The 23,465-nt window shown below is 51.9% G+C and overlaps 8 protein-coding genes across 8 annotated transcripts; 2 read left to right on the forward strand and 6 right to left on the reverse strand.

Moving 5' to 3' along the window:
- Positions 1-1,458: 1,458 nt before the first annotated feature.
- On the reverse strand, positions 1,459-2,359 carry BU25DRAFT_374082 (uncharacterized protein). Its single transcript, XM_033704055.1, has 2 exons — positions 2,079-2,359; positions 1,459-2,031 (listed from the first exon to the last, which is right to left on the reverse strand). The coding sequence occupies exons 1-2, from the start codon at positions 2,113-2,115 to the stop codon at positions 1,562-1,564; spliced, it is 507 nt and encodes a 168-aa protein (XP_033558467.1). The 5' UTR covers positions 2,116-2,359; the 3' UTR covers positions 1,459-1,561.
- A 414-nt stretch (positions 2,360-2,773) lies between these two features.
- Positions 2,774-3,227, reverse strand: BU25DRAFT_413536 (uncharacterized protein). Its single transcript, XM_033707055.1, has one exon. It carries the CDS (start codon positions 3,200-3,202, stop codon positions 2,966-2,968), a length of 237 nt encoding a protein of 78 aa, XP_033558468.1. The 5' UTR covers positions 3,203-3,227; the 3' UTR covers positions 2,774-2,965.
- A 523-nt stretch (positions 3,228-3,750) lies between these two features.
- On the reverse strand, positions 3,751-7,680 carry BU25DRAFT_476412 (uncharacterized protein; the record flags this gene model as incomplete). Its single annotated transcript, XM_033710952.1, has 1 exon — positions 3,751-7,680. The coding sequence occupies exon 1, from the start codon at positions 7,468-7,470 to the stop codon at positions 3,751-3,753; it is 3,720 nt and encodes a 1,239-aa protein (XP_033558469.1). The 5' UTR covers positions 7,471-7,680.
- Positions 7,681-12,078: 4,398 nt separating this feature from the next.
- Positions 12,079-12,634, forward strand: BU25DRAFT_157034 (uncharacterized protein). The gene has a single exon (XM_033700685.1). The coding sequence runs from the start codon at positions 12,194-12,196 to the stop codon at positions 12,491-12,493; it is 300 nt and encodes a 99-aa protein (XP_033558470.1). The 5' UTR covers positions 12,079-12,193; the 3' UTR covers positions 12,494-12,634.
- A 1,916-nt stretch (positions 12,635-14,550) lies between these two features.
- BU25DRAFT_156893 (uncharacterized protein) lies at positions 14,551-15,211 on the reverse strand. Its single transcript, XM_033700684.1, has 2 exons — positions 14,997-15,211; positions 14,551-14,942 (listed from the first exon to the last, which is right to left on the reverse strand). Exons 1-2 carry the CDS (start codon positions 15,117-15,119, stop codon positions 14,742-14,744), a joined length of 324 nt encoding a protein of 107 aa, XP_033558471.1. The 5' UTR covers positions 15,120-15,211; the 3' UTR covers positions 14,551-14,741.
- A 51-nt stretch (positions 15,212-15,262) lies between these two features.
- BU25DRAFT_157048 (uncharacterized protein) lies at positions 15,263-16,023 on the reverse strand. Its single transcript, XM_033700686.1, has one exon. It carries the CDS (start codon positions 15,761-15,763, stop codon positions 15,305-15,307), a length of 459 nt encoding a protein of 152 aa, XP_033558472.1. The 5' UTR covers positions 15,764-16,023; the 3' UTR covers positions 15,263-15,304.
- A 1,409-nt stretch (positions 16,024-17,432) lies between these two features.
- BU25DRAFT_156888 (uncharacterized protein) lies at positions 17,433-19,274 on the reverse strand. The gene is made up of 2 exons (XM_033700683.1): positions 18,837-19,274; positions 17,433-18,781 (listed from the first exon to the last, which is right to left on the reverse strand). The coding sequence occupies exons 1-2, from the start codon at positions 19,112-19,114 to the stop codon at positions 17,521-17,523; spliced, it is 1,539 nt and encodes a 512-aa protein (XP_033558473.1). The 5' UTR covers positions 19,115-19,274; the 3' UTR covers positions 17,433-17,520.
- A 3,753-nt stretch (positions 19,275-23,027) lies between these two features.
- BU25DRAFT_424084 (uncharacterized protein) lies at positions 23,028-23,447 on the forward strand (the record flags this gene model as incomplete). Its single annotated transcript, XM_033708254.1, has 1 exon — positions 23,028-23,447. The coding sequence occupies one exon, from the start codon at positions 23,028-23,030 to the stop codon at positions 23,445-23,447; it is 420 nt and encodes a 139-aa protein (XP_033558474.1).
- Between the last annotated feature and the right edge of the window lie 18 nt (positions 23,448-23,465).

Here is a 23,465-nt window from a genome sequence, read left to right on the forward strand (position 1 = left end):
CCCTTGTACCTTCATTGACCTCACTCTCATGTAACTAAATTTTTGCATTACCAGAGGAGCTACTGCTTCTCTCGTCTTCCATAGTCTTAGACTCAGATAGGACGTTAAACCAATCAACCAACCAACCAACCAATCAATCAATCAATCAATCCTTTGTTTGTTTGTGTTGAAGTTGTACTTTAAGCAAAGCTCGTAAGCACTATTCGATTGGTTCTCGAGGATGAACTCTGGCTCTGGAACAGTAGGGGTAAGTCGCCTGGGTGAAACACCTAACGACGGCTTGGGGTAACAATGAGTAGTACAGGCAATCTGTCTAGCTCGAGGGTTGGTTGAGATCCAATGACAAACTTAATTGACGAGGTTGAACACGAACCATAAGGGTTGTGTTCCTACACATATATATACAGTTCACTAGATCTGCTCCTTGACAAGCAGAGTCGGTCCTGGCCAATCCGGATGGATTGCGGTTCGTCAACGAGCATCGTACCACGTTCGTTGACGAGCACCACGTCATGCTCGTTGACGAGCACTCACGTGACATTGCTCGTTGACGAGCTCCGTCACGTGTGTCAGCTTGGCTGAGAGCAATCCCCTAGGCGCCGGCTGGGCGGCCTTGCCTTGCTGCACCTTCCCCCAGGCCTCCGTGTTTGGTTGGCGGTTACTTATTGCTTGTCGTCCTATCGTGGGACATAGGATTTTAACAGTTTGTTTTGTACTTCTTTTGTTTCCAGCATCTTTGCTCTTGGCCTGACCCCTCACCATCCCTTGTACTCTGACTGAACCCAACCTCCTGTATCTACAACTTTGCATTACCAGTGGAGCTACTGCTCCACTCGTCCTCCGTAGTCTCTGACTCACATAGGACGTTAAATCAATCAATCAATCAATCAATCAATCAATCAATCAAGCTGCCCAGTACAGCTGGAGGATTGGGAAGAGACTGAGGATTCCCCCAGGGACCAGGAGAGAGACTGCCAGTGCCTTCTATCAGCTGAAGCTTGGCCATGGATACAACAAGGCCTACTTGTTCAGGATTGGCAAGACTGAGCACCCCTTCTGCAGCTGTGGAGCCAAGCAGACTCCTGAGCACCTGCTCCTGAGCTGCAAGTGGCTGAACACAGACCGGGAAATCCTGTAGGACAGCCTTGGGAAGGTACAGCTGACTCTTCCTCTCCTCCTCCACACCAAACAAGGCATCAAGGCCACCTTGGACTTCATCAGCAGGACCAAGGTTGGCACAAGGAGGTGGCATCTTGGGCAGTCATCTGAAGACCAGGCATAGTGATGCCACAACACCCTCTGTTTCCTTTGTTTGTTTGTTTTGTACTTCTTTTGTTTCCAGCATCTTTGCTCTGGGCCTGAGCCCTTACCATCCCTTGTACCTCCATTGACCTTACTCTCATGTAACTAAATCTTTGCATTACCAGAGGAGCTACTGCTCCTCTTGTCTTCCATAGTCTTAGACTCAGATAGGACGTTAAACCAATCAATCAATCAATCGAGGCTCTGTCATTTTGCAATTGTACCTTTTACTAGCAACAAACCTTTTTCTTTGAAAGCGTCAGATAACAATTTGTCTCTTTAGGGCCTTCAACGCATTATCATTTGGCTGCGCGTCCCCAAACCCACACCCACCATCTCTCTCTTGCGCAATTGCCGGCCCTGCACACTTTCCAGACTTGAACCCACAGCATGCCGACGCACAATCAGCATCTCTCGTGCACGCTCCAGTAATGAACTGTGTTCCTTTCGTAATCGCACTTGGCGCCACCTGACCAGCAGCTGACGTCGATTGCACAGACGCAGCCTGCTCAGGCTGTGCGTTCGTAGGAGTTCCCCCAGTAATCGCTTTCGCAGCGTCATCGTTGGACTGAGCATTGCCGAATCCGCATCCTCCGTCTCTCTCTTGGGCGACTACGGGTCCTGCACATTTACCGCTGTTGAAGCCACAGCAGGCGGATGCGCAGTCGGCGTCGGATGTGCACGGGCCGGTGATGAACTGCGTGCCTCGGGCAGCGGCATGGAATGAGACTATGTTGAATGAGTGATGATCATGTTGTGGAAAGGGGAGACCTCACAGATAAGTACAGTGAAGATGTGGAGTATCGGAGCCATGTTGTCGAGCTCGCGCGCCGATGTTGAGACCAATGTAGAACTGGAGAGGTGCTTTGAACGTGGAGTCCGATACTTTGTGGTCGTTCGGGGTTGCCTGACATGGTCCTGAGGCCAACACTTATACCTTTGATCAGCTGTCAAGCGAGGCACTCAATGTCCGGAAATAGCGTTACATGCCCCAGAAGTGTCAAAATATAGCGCTTGCGACATGTTTGATCCTTCAGTTGGACCTCAACTGATCCATTGAAAGCTACTGCGGGAGAACGCGACTGACACAGCGATGAGCGTGAGGCGACAGGCAGAGCTTCGAGCCAGGCTGTAAGCGCACCAATCGCATGGCTACGGCCGCCAAAGCAAGCAAGGTGCTGTCTTCAGGACCATTCCTTCTCAGAACGTGGAAAGTTTCCTGAATGTTTGAGGAGACAAGGCGCTTAAAGTGCTCGTTTGACGTTGTGTTGCTGGCGGAATGGCTGTGTCCAGGCGATCCGAAACGGCAAAGGTCGCAAAACTACTTCAGCCAGCTAAAGTGTCAGAACTCAAGACCATCGTACTGTCACTTGGCAATGGATAAGATTTCGTTAGTGAGTTGTAAAGAATGATTTATATTAGGGCTGCGGGGGTATGCTCGAACATAAGAACAAACCGACTGCGGTGCCACGTCGCAACACTTCCAAACGTGCGATAACGTCCTTCTAAAGGTTGTCAGCGCAACCACCACTGCAAAGAGTCTCAGCGAGGCGCGCAAGACTTGCCTCACTGATCCGCTGCCTACTGTGGAGCTTCCGGCATTACCATCTTCTCCGCCATATACAGCTCCCCTACAGCTCCCTTCCCATCAACCCCTCCTTGATTACACCATTCGCCCAAATCCTGTGCCACTCCGTCTCTGCACTTCTTTCTCAGCCTGCATGAGCGAGCAGCACAGGCAGTAGAGGCTCTTGAAGATATCGCCGTTGCACGAACTTTCGAGGTTGTACTCCTCTCGCACTTGCTGGAGCTGCACGGCTTGTAGTATAGGATGCGCGCCGAAACAGTCGAAGAGGTAGAAGAGGACGCAAAATGTGTCGATAGGTTCCCAGGCCGACATATCGTGCAGGGGACTTGGGTGAACAGCAAGCCCACGGTCTAGCACTCCACTGCTTGCCGCCGGTCAGGACTTTAGTGACGCGGACGTAAGGATCGGTTAAATTGGTCTCTCTGGCTGAAGACAACAGCAGGGTCGATGAAGCCGGTCATTGCGGGCTGTGGGAGAAGGTATGCGGGCGAGTGATCCGGAATCGATACTGAGTGGGAGTAGCACTGGAGGAGGCGTAAGGAGTGGCGGGCTTGTTGTCAGTGTACCGTGCCGTTGTGGAAAAGGCGAACTCCATGTCGGGATTATGTAGATGAAGACGGGAGGTAAGGTCGCTGTTGACTGTGGCCGGCAGGGAAGCGGCGGCTTCAATTCAAAATTCCCAGGAACTGCATATGGAGAAGGGCAGCTGCCTCTCAAGTAAAGACGATGCTTCCTGGCTATACTTTGATAACGCTACGCTTACTATGATGCCTAGAAATGCCTTCAAGATGCGTGCGCCGAAAATTGCCACGCGCAAGATGCGAACCTAAAATACACTAGATCGCCATGCTCATATCGCGTTAATTACTGTCACTACTACTGCTACTACTACTCTCGTCATCACTGCTTTCGTCGTCGTCACCTCCAAAGCCTACAGGTGGCTTTCCCTTCGCTAATTTGCCTAGGCTTATTGTTCGCGGATCAAACGTCTTCTTTTGTGTTGTAGCTTGTGCAGCTTTGGTGTCCGCGAGCTGTTCTCTCAGACTCCGGAAGCCTGTATACCGCCGACGATCTGCTGTTTGCACAGAGACAGACTGGCTAGAGCGTGGAGCCTGTGAGGACTGTTGTGTAGGTGGCGGGACTGGCGTTCGTTGCGTAGGACCATTGATCTGCGAAGGCGTGGATTGGCTCGTCTCTGGAGCAATGGCAGTAGAGTTCGCGAGGCCGTTCAAAGGAGGTGAAGAAGGAGGTCCGGCATTTGCGTTCGAGTCGGTCATTGATTCGGTAGGGAGGTCAGACATCTCGATGTCTTCGTCTTGCGAACTGTCTGACGAGGACTCACTCTCGCTTTCGTCCCTATCATTTGCCTGTCGTGAAGCAGCTGGGGAAGGCGCAGCCGAGGCTTCATCGGATTCATTTTCGCTCTCTGATGCATCTGGTGTGGGAGAGTGGCTCAAGAAGCGTGCTGGCCGCCGGGAAACGGCCGGTGAAGAGCGTGTTGACACAGCTACACTAGCAGAGCGTGATCTGGAAGCATTGTCTTCGATAGCTGTACTGTAGATCTCCTGCTCCGCAAAACCTTTGTCCTCTGATGTGGGTGCTGCAGCAGTAGCTACTTGGGGCTCTGGCTCTTGAGCCTGCTCCAGATTATCACTTGTGTCATCCTTTTGGCCTAGGCTGCTGAAGCCCCATGACTCAGCACCCCAAGGTGCAGCTTGAGTCGAAATCTGTCCGGATGGTGGCTTGTCCTGAGTTTGAGGAGGGGCAGCCTGCGTATTCTCCAGGCTTACATTCTCGATCAGCTTCTCTGGTTGTTTAACTTCTTCATCAGCCTCGTCATCATCGTCGCCAATATTTTCGTGTGGTGTTGTCACATCGTCAATCTGAACAGATCTTGACAACTCTGCCGAAGTACTCACTCCTTCGACGGTTCCGTCCATACGTCGCTCTGAAGAATCACGCGGCTCTTCATCCCCAGAATAAGAATAATTTGTAGAAGATTCATTGGCACTCGAGATTACGATAGCACCATTGATGGGGTTTGCAGTCGGTGCTGGCTCAGTAGGATCGTCGACAGGACTCTTGTTTCGGTTTGCAGCTAAGCTTGGCGTGGCGTTCTTGAGATTTGCAGGCTTCTTCATCGGCGCAGAAGGACTGCTCTTGTTCGTCTCGGTATCGCCATTCGCGAGTGGTGAGCTTTGTAAACTACTGCTGCGACGAAGATGGCGCACATTGGGAGGAAGAGGTACCTCGCTTCGCCGTGGTGTTCCTCTTGCGGTGACATTTGACGCAATCTTCACCGAAGATAACGGCGCCGGTGACTCGCGTACTTTGACTGCTGGCTTCTTGAACACATCGGCTTTCCCAAATTTCGGTGTCTCTACTGCGCCTTTGGATGTCATCGAGCTGATAGGAGTCGATTTCTTGATACTTGAAGGTAATGGCACAGGGCTCTTCAGTGGTGTTCTTTGCGCTGTCGGGGGCTGGATAGCGAGTCTAGCATTGATGGTTTCGGTATGGTTATCGGCCGCCGCCGTCTTCTTTGTTACCGGTACCCTGACCTCGGGGGACGTTCTATTGCTTTGATCTTGACTTCCAACGCTGCCGCTTCGTGCTGGCGAACTTGCATTGCCTTGGCGCTTGGGGGTACTCTGAGATGCACTGAGCAGTTTCTCCAAGCGTTCCATGCGCGCCATTGTTTCTTCACCTAAAACTCTCTCGCCCTTCGATGAGGTAGAAAGCGTCGTTGTCTTGCCCTTCGCACTTGACTTGTTTGCTGATGCTGTCGATGCTGGTGTCGCAGCAGCAGTGGCATTTGCACCACGCTTCGTGCTAGCAGGCGTAGCTACCAACGAAACTCGAGACGGCTTTTTCAGGCTGCCAGGCTTTTTAGGCTTGGCGGCTGTCTTTTGCGCTGGTGTTCGAACAGCGTTCGGCCGATCTTCTGTGGCTTCATTGAGGAAAGAGGCTGTCAGATCGCCATCAGCGTCGTCGTCGTCACTCGTGGCGTGGCTCTCCTCTTGCGGACCTGAGCCAGCATCTTCCTGTGGTGTCGACTCGATCTCATCGGGCTTTGTCCGCTGGAATGCGCGCGCCTTCTTCGCAATGGCAACGTGGGTTCCATTCGGCTTTGTGTCTTTCTCCTTGGTGCTGCGTCCCAGCATCCGCGCCATATTCAGGAGATCGGCACCCGACCGAGGCGAGCGGCCATATGTTCTCGCAGGCTTGTCTGGTGTGGCTTTCTTGTGCATGAAGTCAGGAGAACTGGGGACCTGGTAAACGTCTCTGCGGCTTCTTGTTGTAGGTGCGGGCGCAGGCTCAGCCTCAACTGACGAAATTGGCGACTTGTGTATCGCAGCTTCCTGGGAGTCGAGTAGCGGCGACTTTGCATGTTCTGGGGCCGCTGTCTGCATATCTCCTACTGTCTCATCATCCACCTCTGGCACCTCGTCGTCCATCGGCTGCTGTGGCGCCTCTTGTGATAGTTCGCGCGGTGTGCTCGCGCGAGATTGCGAGGCTTGTTGATCTTGGGATTGCTCTTCGGTAGCGGTCTCGACAGGTCTCCTGGTGGATTCGTGCGGTGACGCAGCATCGATGCCGTTAAGAAGGGGCGACTGCTCCAGCTCTGGAGATTCTTGCTTGACGCCAGTCGAACTGAACGGCGCATGTCCAGTCTTGGTGCGACTGAGCTCGACCAGCGACATGCCTGATTTGGACCTTGCCGAGCGCTCCCCTGCCTCCACATCTTCTGCGACCTCCACCGCGGCTTGCTGTGACTCGGTCGAGGGTATTGGGCGGTTGGGCGAACGGTCGCGCGCTTCGTGAGTGCCCTGTCGCTGCTGCGATTCGATGCGTCGTCTCTTGTTCGCGCCCTCAACGATGTCGTCTCCCACACGCTTCTGCGTACCAGAGGGTCGCAGCATCGAGCCCGGCACGACAGACGTCTGGCGGTAGATGAAGTGGGGAACGACCTTGATCATGTGCATCTTGCGATCCGGCTCGCCCTCGAAAATAGCCCCAACCGTGTCGGTCATGTCGAGGTCGCAGTCGTAGGCGTCCTGCAGCTTCTTGATGCTGAAGGTCGCCGCTTGCTGGGGATTGAGGTAGTTCGTCTTGTATCGCTGCTCAATGTCGGCCCAGACCGTCTCGAAGGTGTCCTCCAGCCGCACTGGCATCGCGAACTTGCGCTCCTTGAACGCTTCTAGTGCCAATTCGCGATATTGGCCGTGTGCATCTTCCTCCGCCAGCGCCTCGACCACGACAGTCAATCGCATACGCGCTCCTGGTGCCGCCATTTGCGAGGGAAGGTGGAACCGGTGGTACGGTAGGAAGGCGCGCGAGCACTCTGCGCTGAAGCGCGACGGAGCTGTCTTGCGGAGCTCTGAGAGCAGAAAGTTCCAAAGTGGAGACGCGCTAACGTGCCGAACTCTAGTCGCGCCCGCACTCACCGTGAACGACAGCTCTGCAACCCCACACATGGAATGTCTGCGTACCTCCAAAACGTATCCATCCCTGCCATCGAGGGCTCTAATATCGCCTGCGTACCTTCGTTCTCCTGCTCGAGACTTACCGGAGCGCATGCCCGTACACAAGTATTCATACTGTCGAGCTCGATGACGACATCGATGGACTGCACGTGAACACGCGTTCAAAACTGAACCACATTGCTACACCGAGTGACCATTGAGTAAGATGTTTTGTGCCCCATAGGAACAAACCACTCTTTAGGTTTCCCAAAGGACCAATCCCGCCCTCTTAGCGGAGAAAAGGCCTTGCCGCCTATTCCCAGCACAGGTCCTTCACCTCCTTTCCCTTCCATCGATGGTTCAGACGATGTTGCAATTAAGGAATTGGACCGAATTTATCACGCTTTATAGCAAGGTGCTAGTCTCGCAGTGATGTCTCTTGTTACCTTCTTTATGTCTCCAATAAGCCCTCTCTCACATCCATTCTCTTGTCCCCTCTCTTCAGGCTGTCGTTGCAGAAAGATGGGCTGCTCTCCTAATGCCTCTGCCGGCTATTTAGGATGGTTAGGGAGTATGCAAACGCGTAACTATTAGCTTCGCTCGCTTGCCACTTTATGCTCACGGCACCACCTCCCCGCAAATGCTTGCTCATCCCTGCCATAACCGTCCACACTAGGAGCTTTGTCACTTTACTCTCACCGCATTCTTTCAGCTTCACCGCACCGACATCAGCTTGATTCTCATACCACCGATGGTGCTTGCTGCGCTCTCACATCTGAAGATCCATGACGCGCGCACCCACATTCAAACAGATCGTAGGTACAAGATGGCCGGCGGGTCGACGAAGCGACGTATAGTTCATTGAAACTCAATCAAAAATGGGCCATTATCAAGCACGATAGGCTTCTCGATCTCCAAGCCGCTGGGAAGCTACAAAGAAAACGTGTCGAGCGTTCGCCAGTGCCTCTGTACACTCACAGCGCAACCCCCCTCCCTCTTGACCCACCGCTCAGTAGAGCGAAGTTGGTCTTTCGTGGCCAGTTCGACCCGTACTTCCCGAATCTCGCCAGATCCTCCACCCTCCAAGCGTCGTATCATTTCTGCAACGCCCGCCCCTGTCGTCGCTCGCAAGCATGTCATGCTGACCACAGAGACAAGTACTCGGTAGGATGCGCAAGAAGGCCGCAGTAGTGGTCTCGGATCTACTCCAGCTTCCAACAGGACTGTCATCAAGCGCGAACACATCACAGATGGAGATCAGGCAGAAGCAGCCTTGCCCTCGCCAATGTAGACGCAGGACAGCAATCTAAGCGCAACGACTTCTTCTCTTCGACTTCTATTCCCTAAAGAGCGGACGAGTGTTCCCAGTATCAATACCGCCGAGCATGGTGGAATCTCAGCCTCCACCTGACAGTAAATTCGCTGGTGATGCACACCTCAAGAGACATACTAATATCTTTTAGGGTACTGTTGCAAAGAGCATCACTCCAATTGTGGATCTCAAGGCGCGAGAGATTGCTGTGCAACATATCACTGGCCGCCTAAACCGCCGAGTTATGGCTCAGGTGGGTTCACTATTTGCTTTTGTGGTCGTTCTACTGACTCGTCTTAGTCTATCGGCGTCCAGTTGCTGATGGTAAGACTCGATTCATCTCCAAATCGGCACTTAAAATGCAGATGTTGGGCCGAGTGACAGCAGTCCCATTGCAGCATGATCCGGTCAAAGTCTGGAAAGGTATGGAAGGCAAGCTGGTACAATGAGTCGTAGCCAATCTGTCTTATTTCTCCGAGCTGTTGGCAGACCATTCCTCTTTGTGAACATGACGCCGGTAAGTCGTACACCTCCCTGCCCATGTAGAACGCGTGCTGAATCTCCGCACAGGATGTGCATCCTGTTCTTGACGTGTTATGTGACCCAAGCCTATCAATGTCAAAGGCAAATGTTTGATTGCGCGCGATGTCTTGGTTTCGGCGGCACACAACACTTCTGAAGGTCAGCGGGTGTGCTCTTTGCTGACTGCGTACGCCGCTGCAATGCTCGAGAAGTGGATCATGGACAGTGGATACGTCGATCTTGTTCTCAACTTCCTTGCCCTCATGAGCGAAGCTGTGGCCATGGAGCAAGACTTTCTTCAGCTGCTCAGAACAGGACTGGTGCAATATCCGGCAACACAGGGTCTAGAAGATGTTAATGCGGAGGAGCGCTGTTCTTGAATTCCCAGACTGGTGTCGTTGGCAGGTTCCGGTGTACCTGACTTATACTTGCCAGGTCCAACTTGCAAGGAGCCTGCAACGCTTCATTACGCAGTGACCCGCCCTGCACCGTGGAGAAAATCGATCAAGCTCGTGGCCGGGTGTTCGGCGTCTCGATTGGAGTCATTAGAAACCCTCACACAATCGTCTGAATCTGCTCAGGTGGACATCTAGGTGGCAGGAAAGGAGATTTGTGAGTAAACTTGCCAATATAACCCTCCTATCTACCCCCTCAAACCTTATTGATAACCTTTCGATTGGCCAGCAATAATGAAGTAATACTCAACCAACACTTGCTCATCCCACAATGATGTTTTGCTGGCAACACCTTCACCAATACACCATGGCCCCAGCTCCAAGCAGCTTGGCAAGAGGAGAGCTCCCGAGTACTCAGTCATCCCAGACCTCATCGTTGTCTCCAACCTCTCACTTCAGAGCCTTCCGATCGTTGCCCCAAACTGGCTCTCAAGCCCCATCCGCTATTTGTCTTGACTCCAAGGAGACCTCCCCGCCATTGCCTTGGTTGTCACCTTCACTGATACCTCAAGAAGTACCCACCCACAACTGCCCAATGCCTGCCAATAAAGCCTATGTAGAAGGGGTGACATTTGACATTGATTTAGCTACATATATGTCAAGGGTACTCCCCTCAAGCCATCCCAATTAGGTTATAGTGTCAGGTACAATGGGTCTCTATTGGGTGGTCAAGTGCTCTCAAATATCTAGGCTAATGGACTACATCTACACTACACCAAGCTTGACAACATCATTATTGAACTGTGTTTGTGCAAGCTTTGTCACCAGGTATGTTCAAGGTCTTACGCACAGCTTGTTGCCAATGTGTCATCCTGACATGGCTTGCAGCCAACAACAACCCTTCCAGTCCTTTTAATGAGGCTCCCATCACCCTGCCATTTGTCAGCTTGCATCATTGATTGCATCATCATCATGTACCTGTTACGATCCATGAACAACTCACAAAACAACACTGAACAAACAGGACTACACAACAAGACAAGAGCAGCCAAGGAACTGCAGTATTGATTGACCGAGCTGCGAAGCCGCGTCAGTGATACCCAGTATAATCAACACTTGCAATATCTGTTATACAAACTGAGATTGAACAAAAGGGACTGCAGTGGATACAACGTGGATCTCGTACACAAACGATCGTCACAGACCCATATACCAACCCACTTGCAGAGGACCCACATCGACAATGATCAATAGGACACCAAGGACCAAGTATCAAGGTCACGACAACAACGCTCGATTGGACCGAGTATCAAGTCACTGATGATACTTGATATGAGCAGTACAATCAATCCTCCTGTCAAGTATATAAGCAAGTAGACATGCTGCCCTTATGGCATTGTGTTCAACCTCGTCAATCAACTTTGTTATTGGAATCTCACCTGCTCTTGAGCCAGACAGTATACTCTGTACTACTCATTGCAACCAGTCGCCATGGTCTTTGACTAGATGACTACCCCCTGATTATCACGGAGGTTTATCACAGTCAAACCTCTGCCACTCCGAGCTCGCTCAGTGATACCCCCTGATTATCACGGCGGTTTATCACGGTCAAAACTCTGCCGCTCCGAGCTCGCTCAGTGGTAACCAACCCCCAACGGCTTTCTGTACCTCTGCTCATCCCGAGAACCAATCGAATAGTGTCTACAAGCTTTGCTTAAGGCACAAATTGCAACAGATCGTAACATCAACCTCACTCTACACATGTATGCAGCAGTTAATTGGTGGAGAAAGAGCAACCTGAACTTCTACAAAGATGATTCAGAGATGCTTCCCATCCCAAAACCACCTAGAAAACCAAGGAAATCAAAGTATCAAACACAGGAAGAGCATGAGGCAGAGGTGAAGGAGTGGGAAGCCAAGCTGCTGCCACCAATAGAGGGAGAGTCAGGGGGTCATGTAACGGGGTTACAGTGCTGTAGTGAAGTAGGCTGTCACGTGTTGGGGCAATGGCGCTAACCCATCGGGATGCTAGCGTGGTATGGGCGAGAGCGCATAGATAATTGGGCACACAATGGCCAGGAAACAGTAGCAATTAATCTTACAAGACCACCCCCCATTGCTACTGAGCTCGCTGTCACAGATACCCTTACAGGTCACCATATGACACAGGGCTACTACACCAAGTACCTGCTACCATACTACATCTGTAACACCTACAACCGTATCCGCCCCGATACTAATGTGGTTCCTGCAGGTCTCAGCACACTGCTCCTTGTCTGTTGCAAACTACCTCCTTGTCACCTGGACAAGGGTACTTCCGATTCCCTTCCAAATGGGATACTTAATGACTCTGATACTGTAGTTTAGATAGAGTAGTTTTTCTGTATCCTTTCGTACAAGACCTATAGGTGTAGGGAATTCAATCCTAGTGTTCTCAACGTCCCAGCACTCCCATATGCCTTGTAGTGGACTCACACTTACTTCAGACATCTTCCCTACTGGCCTGCGTTGTTACAACATCCAGCTCATCCAAGAATGCCAAGAACTGGCTTGGGGGGGTGGTGAGAAAGAAAGGATACTTCAGGAGGATGGAGACCCATCACATGGGATGAAAACTAAAAACAATGTGGCACAGAACCTGTGTGATGCCTGCTGGATCTCCTCACCCCTTCACCCTGCACAGTCTCCTGATCTTAACCCAATTGGAGCATGCTGGGCTGTTCTCAAACAGAGGGTGAAGAAGTGTTTGAGATGGCCCAACAAAGGCCAACCAGCTTGGGATGGAACCAAAAGAATGCTCAAGAAGATATTCATTCAAGAGTGGAATAGGATCACTATTGAAGAGGTCAGTAGATGTGCACAGCTTCAGGAAAACAATGGAGAAAAAATCTGCTCTGCCTTGTGGTGAGCTTACAACACCAAGAAACTATTGTGCACTGTTCTATATAGCTTCATCAATAGTTTTACTCAATTCTGACCCATGCTTATGCCTTGCATTTTGTTGTTCACTGTTTTGTATGTAGTTACTATGGGGGAGAAGGAATTCAGGGGTGTGGGTTATGTCATCTAATCGGTGCCCAACAAATTATTGCACCACTTATTGGCAAATCTTTTAATCTTACATCATGACTTCTCCAAACCCACAAACCCAGTCTCAAATTCACAGTTGTCATATCTTTACATGCCGTGTGTCATCTCCCCGTCGATCCAGCCCTGCACAAGCTTGCCCAAATGCCGTACCGCGTACCAACATCAATATCACATCCGTAGCATGCATATCCACTAACACCACGCCCCACACCTTGCATCTCCGTGTTCAATTTATCCCTGACTTGATCGCTGACTTGCATGAACGGCAAGGAGAAGCATGCATACTTACCCAATGTGACTGTTGCGGTATGAATCGGTCCGTATGAAGGCTTGATTGCTTCCATTGAGACTATTCAGGACTAGTATGTTCCAGGACCAGTCCCAATGAGAGGTACTCTATTTGTTGGGCGGCGCAAATCAGCGCCCCGCCTCAACGCCTTGTGCAGCGACGTGTGAAACCATCAATCAAGAATCTCCAAGATCCGAATCTATTGTCAAGCCATGATCTCGTATCGCAGATTTTTGGATCGCGGGTTGTGGGGCTCGAAAACAAAATCCAGATCTCCGGCGTTCCCGTTAGGGTATCACGATTCAGCGCGCGCTACGACATCCACTGCGATTACGAAATGGACAGCCGGCGAGCAGTGCCGGGGGCCTGTGAGCATGCTGCACAATGGTATTTGAGATGTTTTTCATGCCTGACAGGTCCATATTGAGATAATGTTCGGTCGGCCGTAGACCAGGCCGGTCCGAGAGTTGAGCTTGAGTTCTGGGATTCTGGGGTTCCCGTGGAGCTGGTTGTCGCACACGCAGGGATCCATGATGTACCACGATGCAAAGAGGAAATCCAAAACGTGCGATGAGGTCCGATGAGACCGCATCTGATTACTGGTTACTAGATAGACAGTGGTAGCCGGATGGTGCATCCCATCCAGTCAAATCGCTGATTGACCCTTTCATTCTGGTCACCTTCGCTGTTTGTCGATTAAGAGTCAGTTGCACAGTCCCTTGCATGCTTGTCAGAGATCGACGATCCCCCTTCACGCCCTCAGAGAAGTTCTTGGGGTCAAAGATGTATCGTGTTCCGCATTAGCCGTGAGTCACGGTACGATCCAACAGGACAGACACCGATCGCACCAACATCCCCAACTTTGGAAAGCATTCCGCTCCCTGCAACAATTAATCTACCGCAAGTTCGTCATTGACACCTACTTGCTGGCCAACGCGAATGCAAAGAACAAACTCCTTACCTCACCATTTATGCAGGTGCAAAAAATTACACAACGTCCGGCAATGACCCCCAACCAATGAACATGTCTGCCGGGACTACTTTTGTTATTTGCTTTTTGCCGTCAGCCAACCGCGTAGCTTCCAAAATGCGCTTATCGTGATATCGTGAGGGATGGAGCTCTGTCGTTGAACATTGCTGACGACTTATTTTATCTGAAATATTGACATGGTTGCCTTTGGAGCTTGACAAGGTCCTATTTGAGGTCGGAAACTCTTCCACCCCAAACACAATGCGAATGCACCCACCGTACTCCTTTACAGAGTCAACAAACGTGTTGTCGACGGCCGAACGACACGCCGACAAGGACGAGTACGGTGCTGAATGGCTGTGCCTGAATGTCGAATTGGTGCTGTTGCACTGCGTGCGCCTGTCATGCAGAGGTTGTATTGCCATCGCGATCAAGACCCTTTGAGCCAGGGTCCTCACGTGCTTTGTCTTTCACACGCTGATGTGCCGCGGTAACGACACTACCCTGTGTTGATCTCCATCCCGATCCCGCACGTCAAGCGTGAACTGACACGTCTCCATTTCGCTGACCCACCTTCTTACGTCCGCGGATGATTGCGTTCTTTCCCAATGGGGACCTGCGTGCAGGAGTGCCGTACCAACATCCGAAACATCCAGACCATACCTTACATGCTCGAGTCTCAAGGCAAGCCGTGACCTTGAAGCCTCGCAGTATATGTTTCGATGACATGACACAAGACAAACCGCTGTCTCAAGCTTTCTTCCGTGCCGCAGCACCCATGACCTTGTAATAACTCTTTTAATGCTATTATTTGTGTAGCCGCGATGGTCCAGCGGAGTTGTCGGCGTTAGGCACGGATGCTGCCTTCCGCCGAAGAAGTCGAGTCAGCTGCCCGTGGCAAACAAGGACAAGATGAGCTGAGCAGGGGAAGGCGAGAACTATGTACATGTACCGCAACACCCGATCGGTGAATTGCAAAACGTTAAACGTTGGCCGAATGGAATTATCCTGTGTTCAGCCGTTAGCAGCAGCATGTCACTGAATTTCGGCGAATGTCCCTGCCTGCGTGTCTTCGCATCCCGTCGCCTCGTGTTGCTTTTTGCTTCTCGCTAAGATGTCGTTGGACAGGGTTTGCGTGACGGTACCGCACAGGGTTGATTCATGCGCAACTCTTGTGTCCCTCATCCTCCTGATTCATACCACCGACGTCGCACCGGGCCTCGCTAGCCCCACTAATGGCGCCTTACCTAGCATGGCAAGTGGTGCCCTTTCCTTGTCAAGTTAAACTTGTGATAGCCGCCTGTCACACTTCCACCTGCGCCCGCCATTCGCTTGCAGACGCACAACTACTTTGCGTGGCAGTGGCAAAGTCAGATCAGCAGACAATCGTTCGTTTCCAAGTTTGTTGCAGAAACACTTGCGTATTGTATGATGGCCTGATATCCACGAGGTTGTCTGTGCGCAATCCCCACGAACGCATTGCTGATGCACCTACCTCGCCAAGATGGGGAAGCGGTTGAACAGCCATACGTGCAGTTTCTGCTGTAAGCCAGGGGTCTGACGTTTCTTTTCCAGACTGGGAAAGGAGTCAAGCGTTGGGCATCGGAAGTCTGATGTTTCGCATGCTCATGTACTTCGATGATATCGATGTTGGGATATTGGGTTTCTTCAAGATCCCAGACCCTGAAACGGATATTCGTACGGGCCGCTTCCGCGACGAGGCTGACGTGGCTTCTAGAGCCAGATATCGGTGACATCTCTTCGTCATTGATGTTTCGCTTTTGTGATCGAGGAGCGGTTTGGGTTGTCGAAGATGTTGCTGATATCATCGAGGCATTTCAACTGTGATGAACTCCATTTCACGCGTGGTTCGTTAGTAGCGCTAGCCTTTCGCAGCTCAGGAAGTCTCAACGTCACGTTTCGGACCGAATTCGTACTTATGGGTACTCGACGGCCGCTACCATCTCACCAACCAAGATCCAGGTCAACACGCAAACCGTTAAACCACCGATACAGTTCGAAGCTTGTCGTTCATCGAACACCCGATTTACCTGAAGCGGGTCTTCTTCCGCGATCGACATCTATGAATATCCATCAGGCTGGGGCATCCCAATAATGGTGTTGATATCAAATAACCGAATTGCTGGAAACGAAATGGACGAGCTGTTGACTCTTGGTGAGATGCCGCCGTCCCGCATGGTATGAACGATGGATATGTAAGAAGTAAGTGAGGCAATCATCTGATGATGAGTTTCAAATGGTTGAGGCTGATGGTGAGATCATTGCTGTGTGGGGAGGCAACGCCGTTATTGTTGACAGCTTGACACAGCAGGTGCATCACTGCGTCGAAGTCACGGATGTTCTGGATGGGCATGAGTCCGCCGACCCTCATGCATCGGCCTGCATGCGACAGGCATGCCCAATACCCCTACATGTGCTCGTTCAGGAGATTGTCAGCTCTCCATGCACTCTACCACGACACCATTCTGCCCTAGGATCAATTCCCCATTTTCCCACCTTCTTCAAATCTCCACCCAGTCGGAAAAGGAGCGTGAGCGACATCTTCTGATTCGTTGTGGATACATCTCCAAGAGCTCTTGTTTCGGGTAGCCCCGTTCGACAACCGCCATCGCTAAGCCTGTCTGAGCCAAAAGGATGTAAGGGCGGCTTAGCTGCATGCAAGTGATCTTATGGTGCGTTTAGACTGCCTCCGGGCGGTCTGACTGGTCAACCAGAGTGATTCTCTCGCCGTATGAGCAGAGCTGATGCAGCTTCAGTTTGTGGATATGTTCCTTGATCGGTCGTCGACGAACTGCAGCTGAGTAGCTAGTCAGGCTGGTTCCGGTGAACAGCACGCGAAGACTGTCTGTGCTGCTGCTCAGGGGATTGATAGCTGAACTCTGTGCAATTAGCGTCGACCCGCTTGGCAGATTGTAGAGTTTCGTTTACGGGCCGCTTTGACGCTGGCGCTGGCGCACGAGCACCCTTCCGCAACCAAGCTCGGTCCACAATTCGGTCCCAAAGTCATAGACGCGTGGACAAGGTTCCTCGCAGCTTCATAAAGAACAGAGATGTATCAAGGCTGATGTGAATACGTTTGTTAGGGGTAAGAATGGTTTGAGATTCGGGTATAGGTGCGATAAAGTACATTGTATGTCGTTCCAGTAGTGTACTGGAGACAAATGGAGTGTAGAAAGTCCAAGCCGGACGACGAGTTTGTGTAGATGCGTACATAGTCTAGTACATGAGAGTCGTGGAATACGAATACGTATATTTCCAGAAGTAAGAGGTGTTAACGACACAGGAATGGAAGAGAGATTGAAAGCTCTTGCCACCGCAATGGTATCCAGGATAGCACTGCGAAGGCGTGCAAGCCGATGTGTCGACGCCATTTTGTGACTCTGTCCCATGCTCCGATCTTCTTCCAAGCAATGCGAGAAGGTGCATGGCCAAGGACGATAATTGGAGACGAAAATCAAAGGGGGTATAACGGATGTCCTTCTTTTGCCAACACCAACACCAAGTCAATATGCAAATGCAAAGTCGCATGTCAAAAGTAGAAAAAAAAGTGCTCAGGCGTTGTTGCTTATGGTGAGCCGGACTTGCGGACCGGTGGTGCCGGGCTTGTGCTGGTCACTCTTCGCTGCTTCGATGCAGAATGCGGCTCATGTGGACCTTCGGATTTGCGCTTGTTGGCGGTGTTGCCGTTCGTTGATCCTTCAGCTTGCGGAGCTGCATCTGATCGTCTGGATGCATCATCTACAGATTCGGTGGAATAAGGGCTCATTGGTCGGTAGCAGTGATTGTGGCGCCGTTTCCAATCGTCATACGCAGCATCCGCCTTCTTTCTCTCGTTTCGCAGCCTGTCGATCATGTTGCTCGCGAGCCTCATGTATTCGGCATTGTTCTCCGCTGGAGGGATATGCTCGGAATCCATATCAGGAATCGGTCGTCTCCAAGCCTCGTTGCATCCTGGACAGCGCTCCACAGAAGGCTCACCATCTCCTCGGTCCCTGGTGTCCCTGGTATCCCTGGTATCCCTGGTGGTGCGAGGTTGAGGCTCGGTATGGCGAGTGTTTCCATTGGTAGTCGGTGCCGGCGGCTCTTCAAAAATGGAAATGGGGGCAGGGGAACTCTTTGATCGCTCTGGCTCAGCGATAACTTCTGATGCGGTAGGAGGTGTAGGTGGCTCATTGCGAGGTTTTTGTGAGGGGGGCATGTTTTCAGAGGTGTAATTCACAGCAAACCTTACGTTGTAGCGTTGTTGCCGAGTGCCAAAATTGTTCTGCTGAGTGAAGAATTGTTCTGGAAGTGAGGAAGGTCCGCTGATGTTGAGTCTTGAAACTGCGCTGTTCCTTATGTCAACAGGAATGGTGCGCTCTGTGCTGTGCTCATGTGACCTCGGTGACGCTGCCGAGTAGGGACCGCCCGAAGACACGGATTTGGAGTGCTGACGAGCTGGAGGGTGTGCTCCTGTCTGGTTTGGAAGAGTCTCGCCCTGGTGTGGGGCAGGAGCTGGGGCATAGGCTGGAGTAGATGAGGCAAGTTGATGGGAATTGAGCCTCGGACTGGGCTGACGTTGGCCGTCCTTAGGGCTTTGATGAGAATAAGAATTGTTAGGTTTGGACAATTGGGCGTCGTTGCCCGTCTCGAAGCGGTGCTGGTCAATGGCTGAGTCTTGGCGCGTTTGCACCGTCGAATTAGAGACGGTGTGCACTCCAGACGACAACGCCGAATGCTGAAGCGCTGGATCTGCTTTTGGCACCTGCTGACGGCGGAACTCAGGCTCCCGATAGATTCTGGCTGCAGTTGATGTTGATGTTGATGTTGGGCGCTGTTCTGTGGGGCTGGCAGGCAGGGTCAGTACACAAGTTCAACACCAATGAAGTGCACGCTACTCACCTGACTGGAGGGCTCGTTTGGCGGTTCACGGCATTCCAGTACGATGAGGGCGTGGCATTGGCAGTAGTGGGTGCAAGAGAGGCAGCAGGCGGGGTGGATCGAGCGTGGAAGTACTCCTGGCGGTGGTGGTACTCAGGAACGTTGCTGTTTGCAGAGGGCCGTGACGAGAGCAGCTCAGCGACGCTGGGGAGCGTTCGCACGGGAGCAGGTGGCTCAGTGTGCTGCGGCGATCCGTAGGCGCGGGGATCGCGAGGCCAGTCACCTGCCATTGCGGGCATGAGTCCTTTGGAAGTCGATAACAGCTGCAGCGAGCGCAGCGTTGATATGGGGGCAGCGTGGAGGACGACGGTCGCACAAGAGGAGGAGGTACAGTCTTACACGGGCAGGCGCGAAGGGTCCTGAGGTCCTAACATTCCGTCGCTCTGGAGTCTCCGCTCTGCGGCGTGGACGGTGGATGAACTCCCTGCTGGCTTGCTCTTAGTAGGCTCTAACAGGCCCTCTGGCGCTGCGCGGGCGCCCTTGTTTGTGGGGCATGCCGTGTGCTGGATCCACAGCTGCGAGGTGATTCCACCAAGATGCAAGGCATACTTTAGGCTGGGTTAGCCTGGCTTCAGCGGCGACGGAACAGTCAAAGCGCATCCGCGCTGATGAAAGTGGTATGGATTGGGGTGGACGGCGGCAAGGGTGATCAGCTGAGCTAAACCGCTCTCACTAGCAGCGGCACACGGATAAACATACCGAACCTTCCCTTCACAGACACGAAGGCTCTCACAGCCTATTCCCGCCGGACACTCCAATGCGTCGAGTGGCCCTGCGTGCAGTCGCCGCGCAGCCTGTGGGAGCGGCAAGTCCGTCTGGCGGCTCGTCCGCGGTTCCAGGAGGGCAGCACTGATGCCAGCGCAGCTCATCACTGCTCTTCAACGACGTTCATGTGCCTCCTCATCCAGCGCGATCGTAATGTGTTCATTGAACTGGATCTATGGCTCATACGTGCAATACGTGCAGGCCTGCCGTCTGAGCTCGTCAGCCGTGCTGCCCGCTTGTTCTGCACCTCGCATCATCCATCTGTTGCGCGTCAAGGGGTGAACAACGTCCTGCTGCACCTCGACAGCAACAGGCACACTGCTCCCTCACCCCCGGCCACCTGAAACTCGACCCTCATCCGCTTCCCAAACTGACCCTGCGAACTTCCACTCCACCCGGCAGTAGCCGACTCACAAATTGCTGAAGAAGCAGCCTCCACCTGAGCGTCGGAACCATCACAGCGATATCAAAACAATGAATCCTCGAACGCTGCTCATATCGCAGTTTCTCAGCGCGAACTTGTTATGGGCATCCCCTGTCTGCATCGAGATCAAGTTCCGCTGGTATTGCTGAGTTGATCCTTCCCGTCGCCCAACGAGGCTAGTCCGCCTACCCACTTGGTAACGTTCAACACACGAGTCTGACAGCCAGTAGGCCGCCCTGCAATTGCGCTGCCTCATTCTTCACCGATGACAGGCAGAGGTCAGCAAGTAAACTCCTGGGTTGGCTGTGTCCTGCGCTCCGTCTCGTGTACCGACATGGCCAGCGTTGCGTTTCGGCTTACCGAGCGTCCTCTGATTGGCTCACACTCGGCTGTCCTCCAATCACCGCGCAGTGGCGGGCCTAACCAACAGCTTCCTTAAGAGCAACCTCGCGTCCACGCTGCAAGACATGGAGTGGTGTGCAGTCTCTTCCGGACTGCAGCCAGAGCGTTGCAGTTCTCGTGTCGACCATCAAGAATGCCCCTTTGAGCGCGACCCAAGGACGAAACATCAGGTCAGGGACAGTGCCTCACTTGAACTGCTTGCCTCTTATGGTCAGTTGCATGGTGGCATGCTGCAACATTGACAACCCGTCGCCCCATGAATGGAGATCGCTCCGCCAATATCATGCGAAAATGATGAGCATAAACGATGCGCTATGCCCGTCTATCCTGGTGATCCGAACATTTTCACCTTAATGAATACCTTCGGGGTGGCCTAAGTCATGGTGACATGGCCCGTTACAGTGTTGGCTCTCAAAGGACATGCGAGTCTTCCACGACCCCCGATCCAGCAGTGACTTTTTGGATGTCTCCATGAGCTGCATATTCATTGTCTTCATGTCTCCACTTACCGAGAGGACGAGATCGCGGCATTCCGTCGAGTCCACCTTTTCCGGCCCGAATTAGCAGATCCGTCTTTTTCTCGGGTTGCTTTTCGCAAAGTTCCACAAGAGTTCCCTATTGTAACACAAGAGCTTTGTAAAGCGGAACGACGAAGGCCTGCAATGTACCTGTCACGATCGTATAGCTCCATGTCAGCAATCATGCTTTGGCAGGCTATAACTTACCCTGTACAGGACATGGTCTTACATGTACTTCAACTTGTGCTGCTCTCTGTTCCCCCGGTGGAAGAATTCCTGGCTGTGCACCTTATCATAAGCGCGTGTTTCAGGCCGCCTAACGGGTCGCCTCCTTGTGTTACCAGGCTGATCACGTCACAACAGGGCAAGTCCAACTGGACGGTTTGCCATGTGAATCTCAGGCTAAGCCTTACCTAGGTAACGAGCCTTTCTTGTCCCTCCTGTCGGGAGTGCTTCCCCGACTACCATGCATGATATAGCTCGCGCTAGTCAAAAGCCATGGTTCAACGTTCAACGTCACATCGCCAATCATCAAGCAATTACGGTTGTACAAATAACATGCTCGTAACAATAACTTGCCTCCAAGACGCTATAGCATCGCTTAGGCACGCATGCGCAACATCAGTTCGGGGGTCCCCAACCCTCTGGGGCGAAGCCACGGCATTGGTCGGCACTCCAGATAGGTCAACATCATGCCACGCCAGCCCGCTGACCTTACAACAGTTTTCCGCAGTTCCTGGCCTTACACAACATCAACACTATGTGCGTACATATGCACGGCACACCGAGAAGCAGCCTGTAGTCATGGCACTCAAGTAAATGCACCTCCAAGGCTTACAGCATGCCATATCTTATATAGTACGCGCCCGTCGCCGACACTCTCGCCTACAGTGTTCCAACCTCAGTTTCTTGTCATGAGACAGCGGCTCCACAATCGCATATTGGTTCCAGGCTGGGCTTTCGCGCGGCTACGCTTACTTCGCTGGCTAACTCGACCTGCCTTTTAGTCGCGGTAGATCCCGTTTCTGAACAGCGCACACTGTAGTACTGTTGTACCATCTCCTTCTTTATTCTTGTCACTTTCTATCGGCTTCGCATTTCGACTTCTTGATTTCTATGGCTTCGCATCCGGCGTGGGATGAGCCGCTGACGAATTCAATGCGTGGTTCTCATCTCCTACATACAGGTCATACAATGACTCAACGTTGAACATTGTGTTTCAAGAGTAGCAGTCAACAAACAGTCTAGGCCTCGTCTTGTAAGGGTTGGCGCTGCGGCTCACCTTCCTTAAGAGTGCGTCCTACTATTTGTACTGATTACAGCCGGTGAATACATTACTACTGACGATATCAGCTCGTTATACAACCGAAATTCTAAGAAAAGCATGCCAAGAAAAGTCGCTATATCGTCCGCACTCGCTAGTGATCAGGTTCCTCGCTAGATATCCAAGGTCGCAAAAGGCACGAGGGTTCCATGAACCTGTCGTCAAAGTGGAAACCGCAATTGTTTTGACACCACGGCAATCCCGGTTGTGTCGTCAATCAAAGCAACAGCGCAGCAAGGCAACAATGTGAGTGGTGGATTGGTGCTGGTGCCCACCCTTCGAGCTGCTTTCCTTCTACGCCCAGGTAGCTGCATATCATCGTCAAATATGCATGGCGAGATCTTTGATGCATCCTGATAGTTACTTTTGAGTAAAGGCAGCTCGCACGCTTGTTTACACCATCAGGTTAGTGGAAGAGGTAACTAAACCGGACTTCTTCCAATTCTCCACCGCTGGTACTAGTAGGTTTGTACATTGCTGTACTACAAAGAAGCTTGTTTTTTTGACCAAACACTTTTGACCCGTGCGCTTGAATTCCCCATCAACACATGCAACACCCGCACTTCTCATAGTATTTCAGCCGCCACACACAATAAAAATGCCTATCTCTTGTTGCAAATCTTTCAAATAGGAGCAGAACAAGGTTGTCAAGCAGCCACAAACCGGTCGGACAGAACTAATAGCTGTTGTGCGCATTTGCAGTTGATGCGCTCACAGGCATGTGGGGAGACTATGGCTCCCAACGTGAACTTGCCAACACCATGGGTCGTGGCAAAGCCACACTATCAGAACTGCTCAAGCATGTGGAGAAGAAGGGAGAGGAGCTAGGTGCCTTTTTGTGGGAAGAAATACTATATGAGAATGACCAAGGATGTTGGCAGAGTTCATTGTTGACTCAGGAGCGGAAGGATAGCATCATTGCAATTGTCACCTCATTGGGCAATACCCGGAAAAAAGAGAGCTGGCAGGCTGTTGTGCATGGTAGTTTTGGCCAGATTGTACTTGCAATGAGCGTTACAATATTTGAAAACTTCATGTACAAGGCTGGTTATGCCCAGAGAAGGCCAGGATGGAAGCCAAAGTTGACCCCTGAGCAGGAGGAGGAGCACTATCAATGGGCACTACATGTAAGAGGTTAGATGTCTATTGTCCTCAGT

This window comes from Macroventuria anomochaeta, assembly GCF_010093625.1.
Source record: "Macroventuria anomochaeta strain CBS 525.71 unplaced genomic scaffold BU25scaffold_31, whole genome shotgun sequence".
Lineage (NCBI taxonomy): Eukaryota > Fungi > Ascomycota > Dothideomycetes > Pleosporales > Didymellaceae > Macroventuria > Macroventuria anomochaeta.

What these genes read in the sequence shown, in the direction of transcription:
- BU25DRAFT_374082 (XM_033704055.1), bottom strand. Translation starts at nt 2,115, where the DNA reads ATGGCTCCGATACTCCACATCTTCACTGTACTTATCT. An exon ending in CATCTTCACTGTACTTATCT is followed by an intron (nt 2,032 to 2,078) that starts GTGAGGTCTCCC and finishes CATTCAACATAG; the next exon opens with TCTCATTCCATGCCGCTGCC.
- BU25DRAFT_413536 (XM_033707055.1), bottom strand. Translation starts at nt 3,202, where the DNA reads ATGTCGGCCTGGGAACCTATCGACACATTTTGCGTCCTCTTCTACCTC.
- BU25DRAFT_157034 (XM_033700685.1), top strand. Translation starts at nt 12,194, where the DNA reads ATGAAAACTAAAAACAATGTGGCACAGAACCTGTGTGATGCCTGCTGG.
- BU25DRAFT_156893 (XM_033700684.1), bottom strand. Translation starts at nt 15,119, where the DNA reads ATGAGGGACACAAGAGTTGCGCATGAATCAACCCTGTGCGGTACCGTC. An exon ending in CGGGATGCGAAGACACGCAG is followed by an intron (nt 14,943 to 14,996) that starts GCAGGGACATTC and finishes GGCTGAACACAG; the next exon opens with GATAATTCCATTCGGCCAAC.
- BU25DRAFT_157048 (XM_033700686.1), bottom strand. Translation starts at nt 15,763, where the DNA reads ATGATATCAGCAACATCTTCGACAACCCAAACCGCTCCTCGATCACAA.
- BU25DRAFT_156888 (XM_033700683.1), bottom strand. Translation starts at nt 19,114, where the DNA reads ATGCCCGCAATGGCAGGTGACTGGCCTCGCGATCCCCGCGCCTACGGA. An exon ending in CAAACGAGCCCTCCAGTCAG is followed by an intron (nt 18,782 to 18,836) that starts GTGAGTAGCGTG and finishes CCTGCCTGCCAG; the next exon opens with CCCCACAGAACAGCGCCCAA.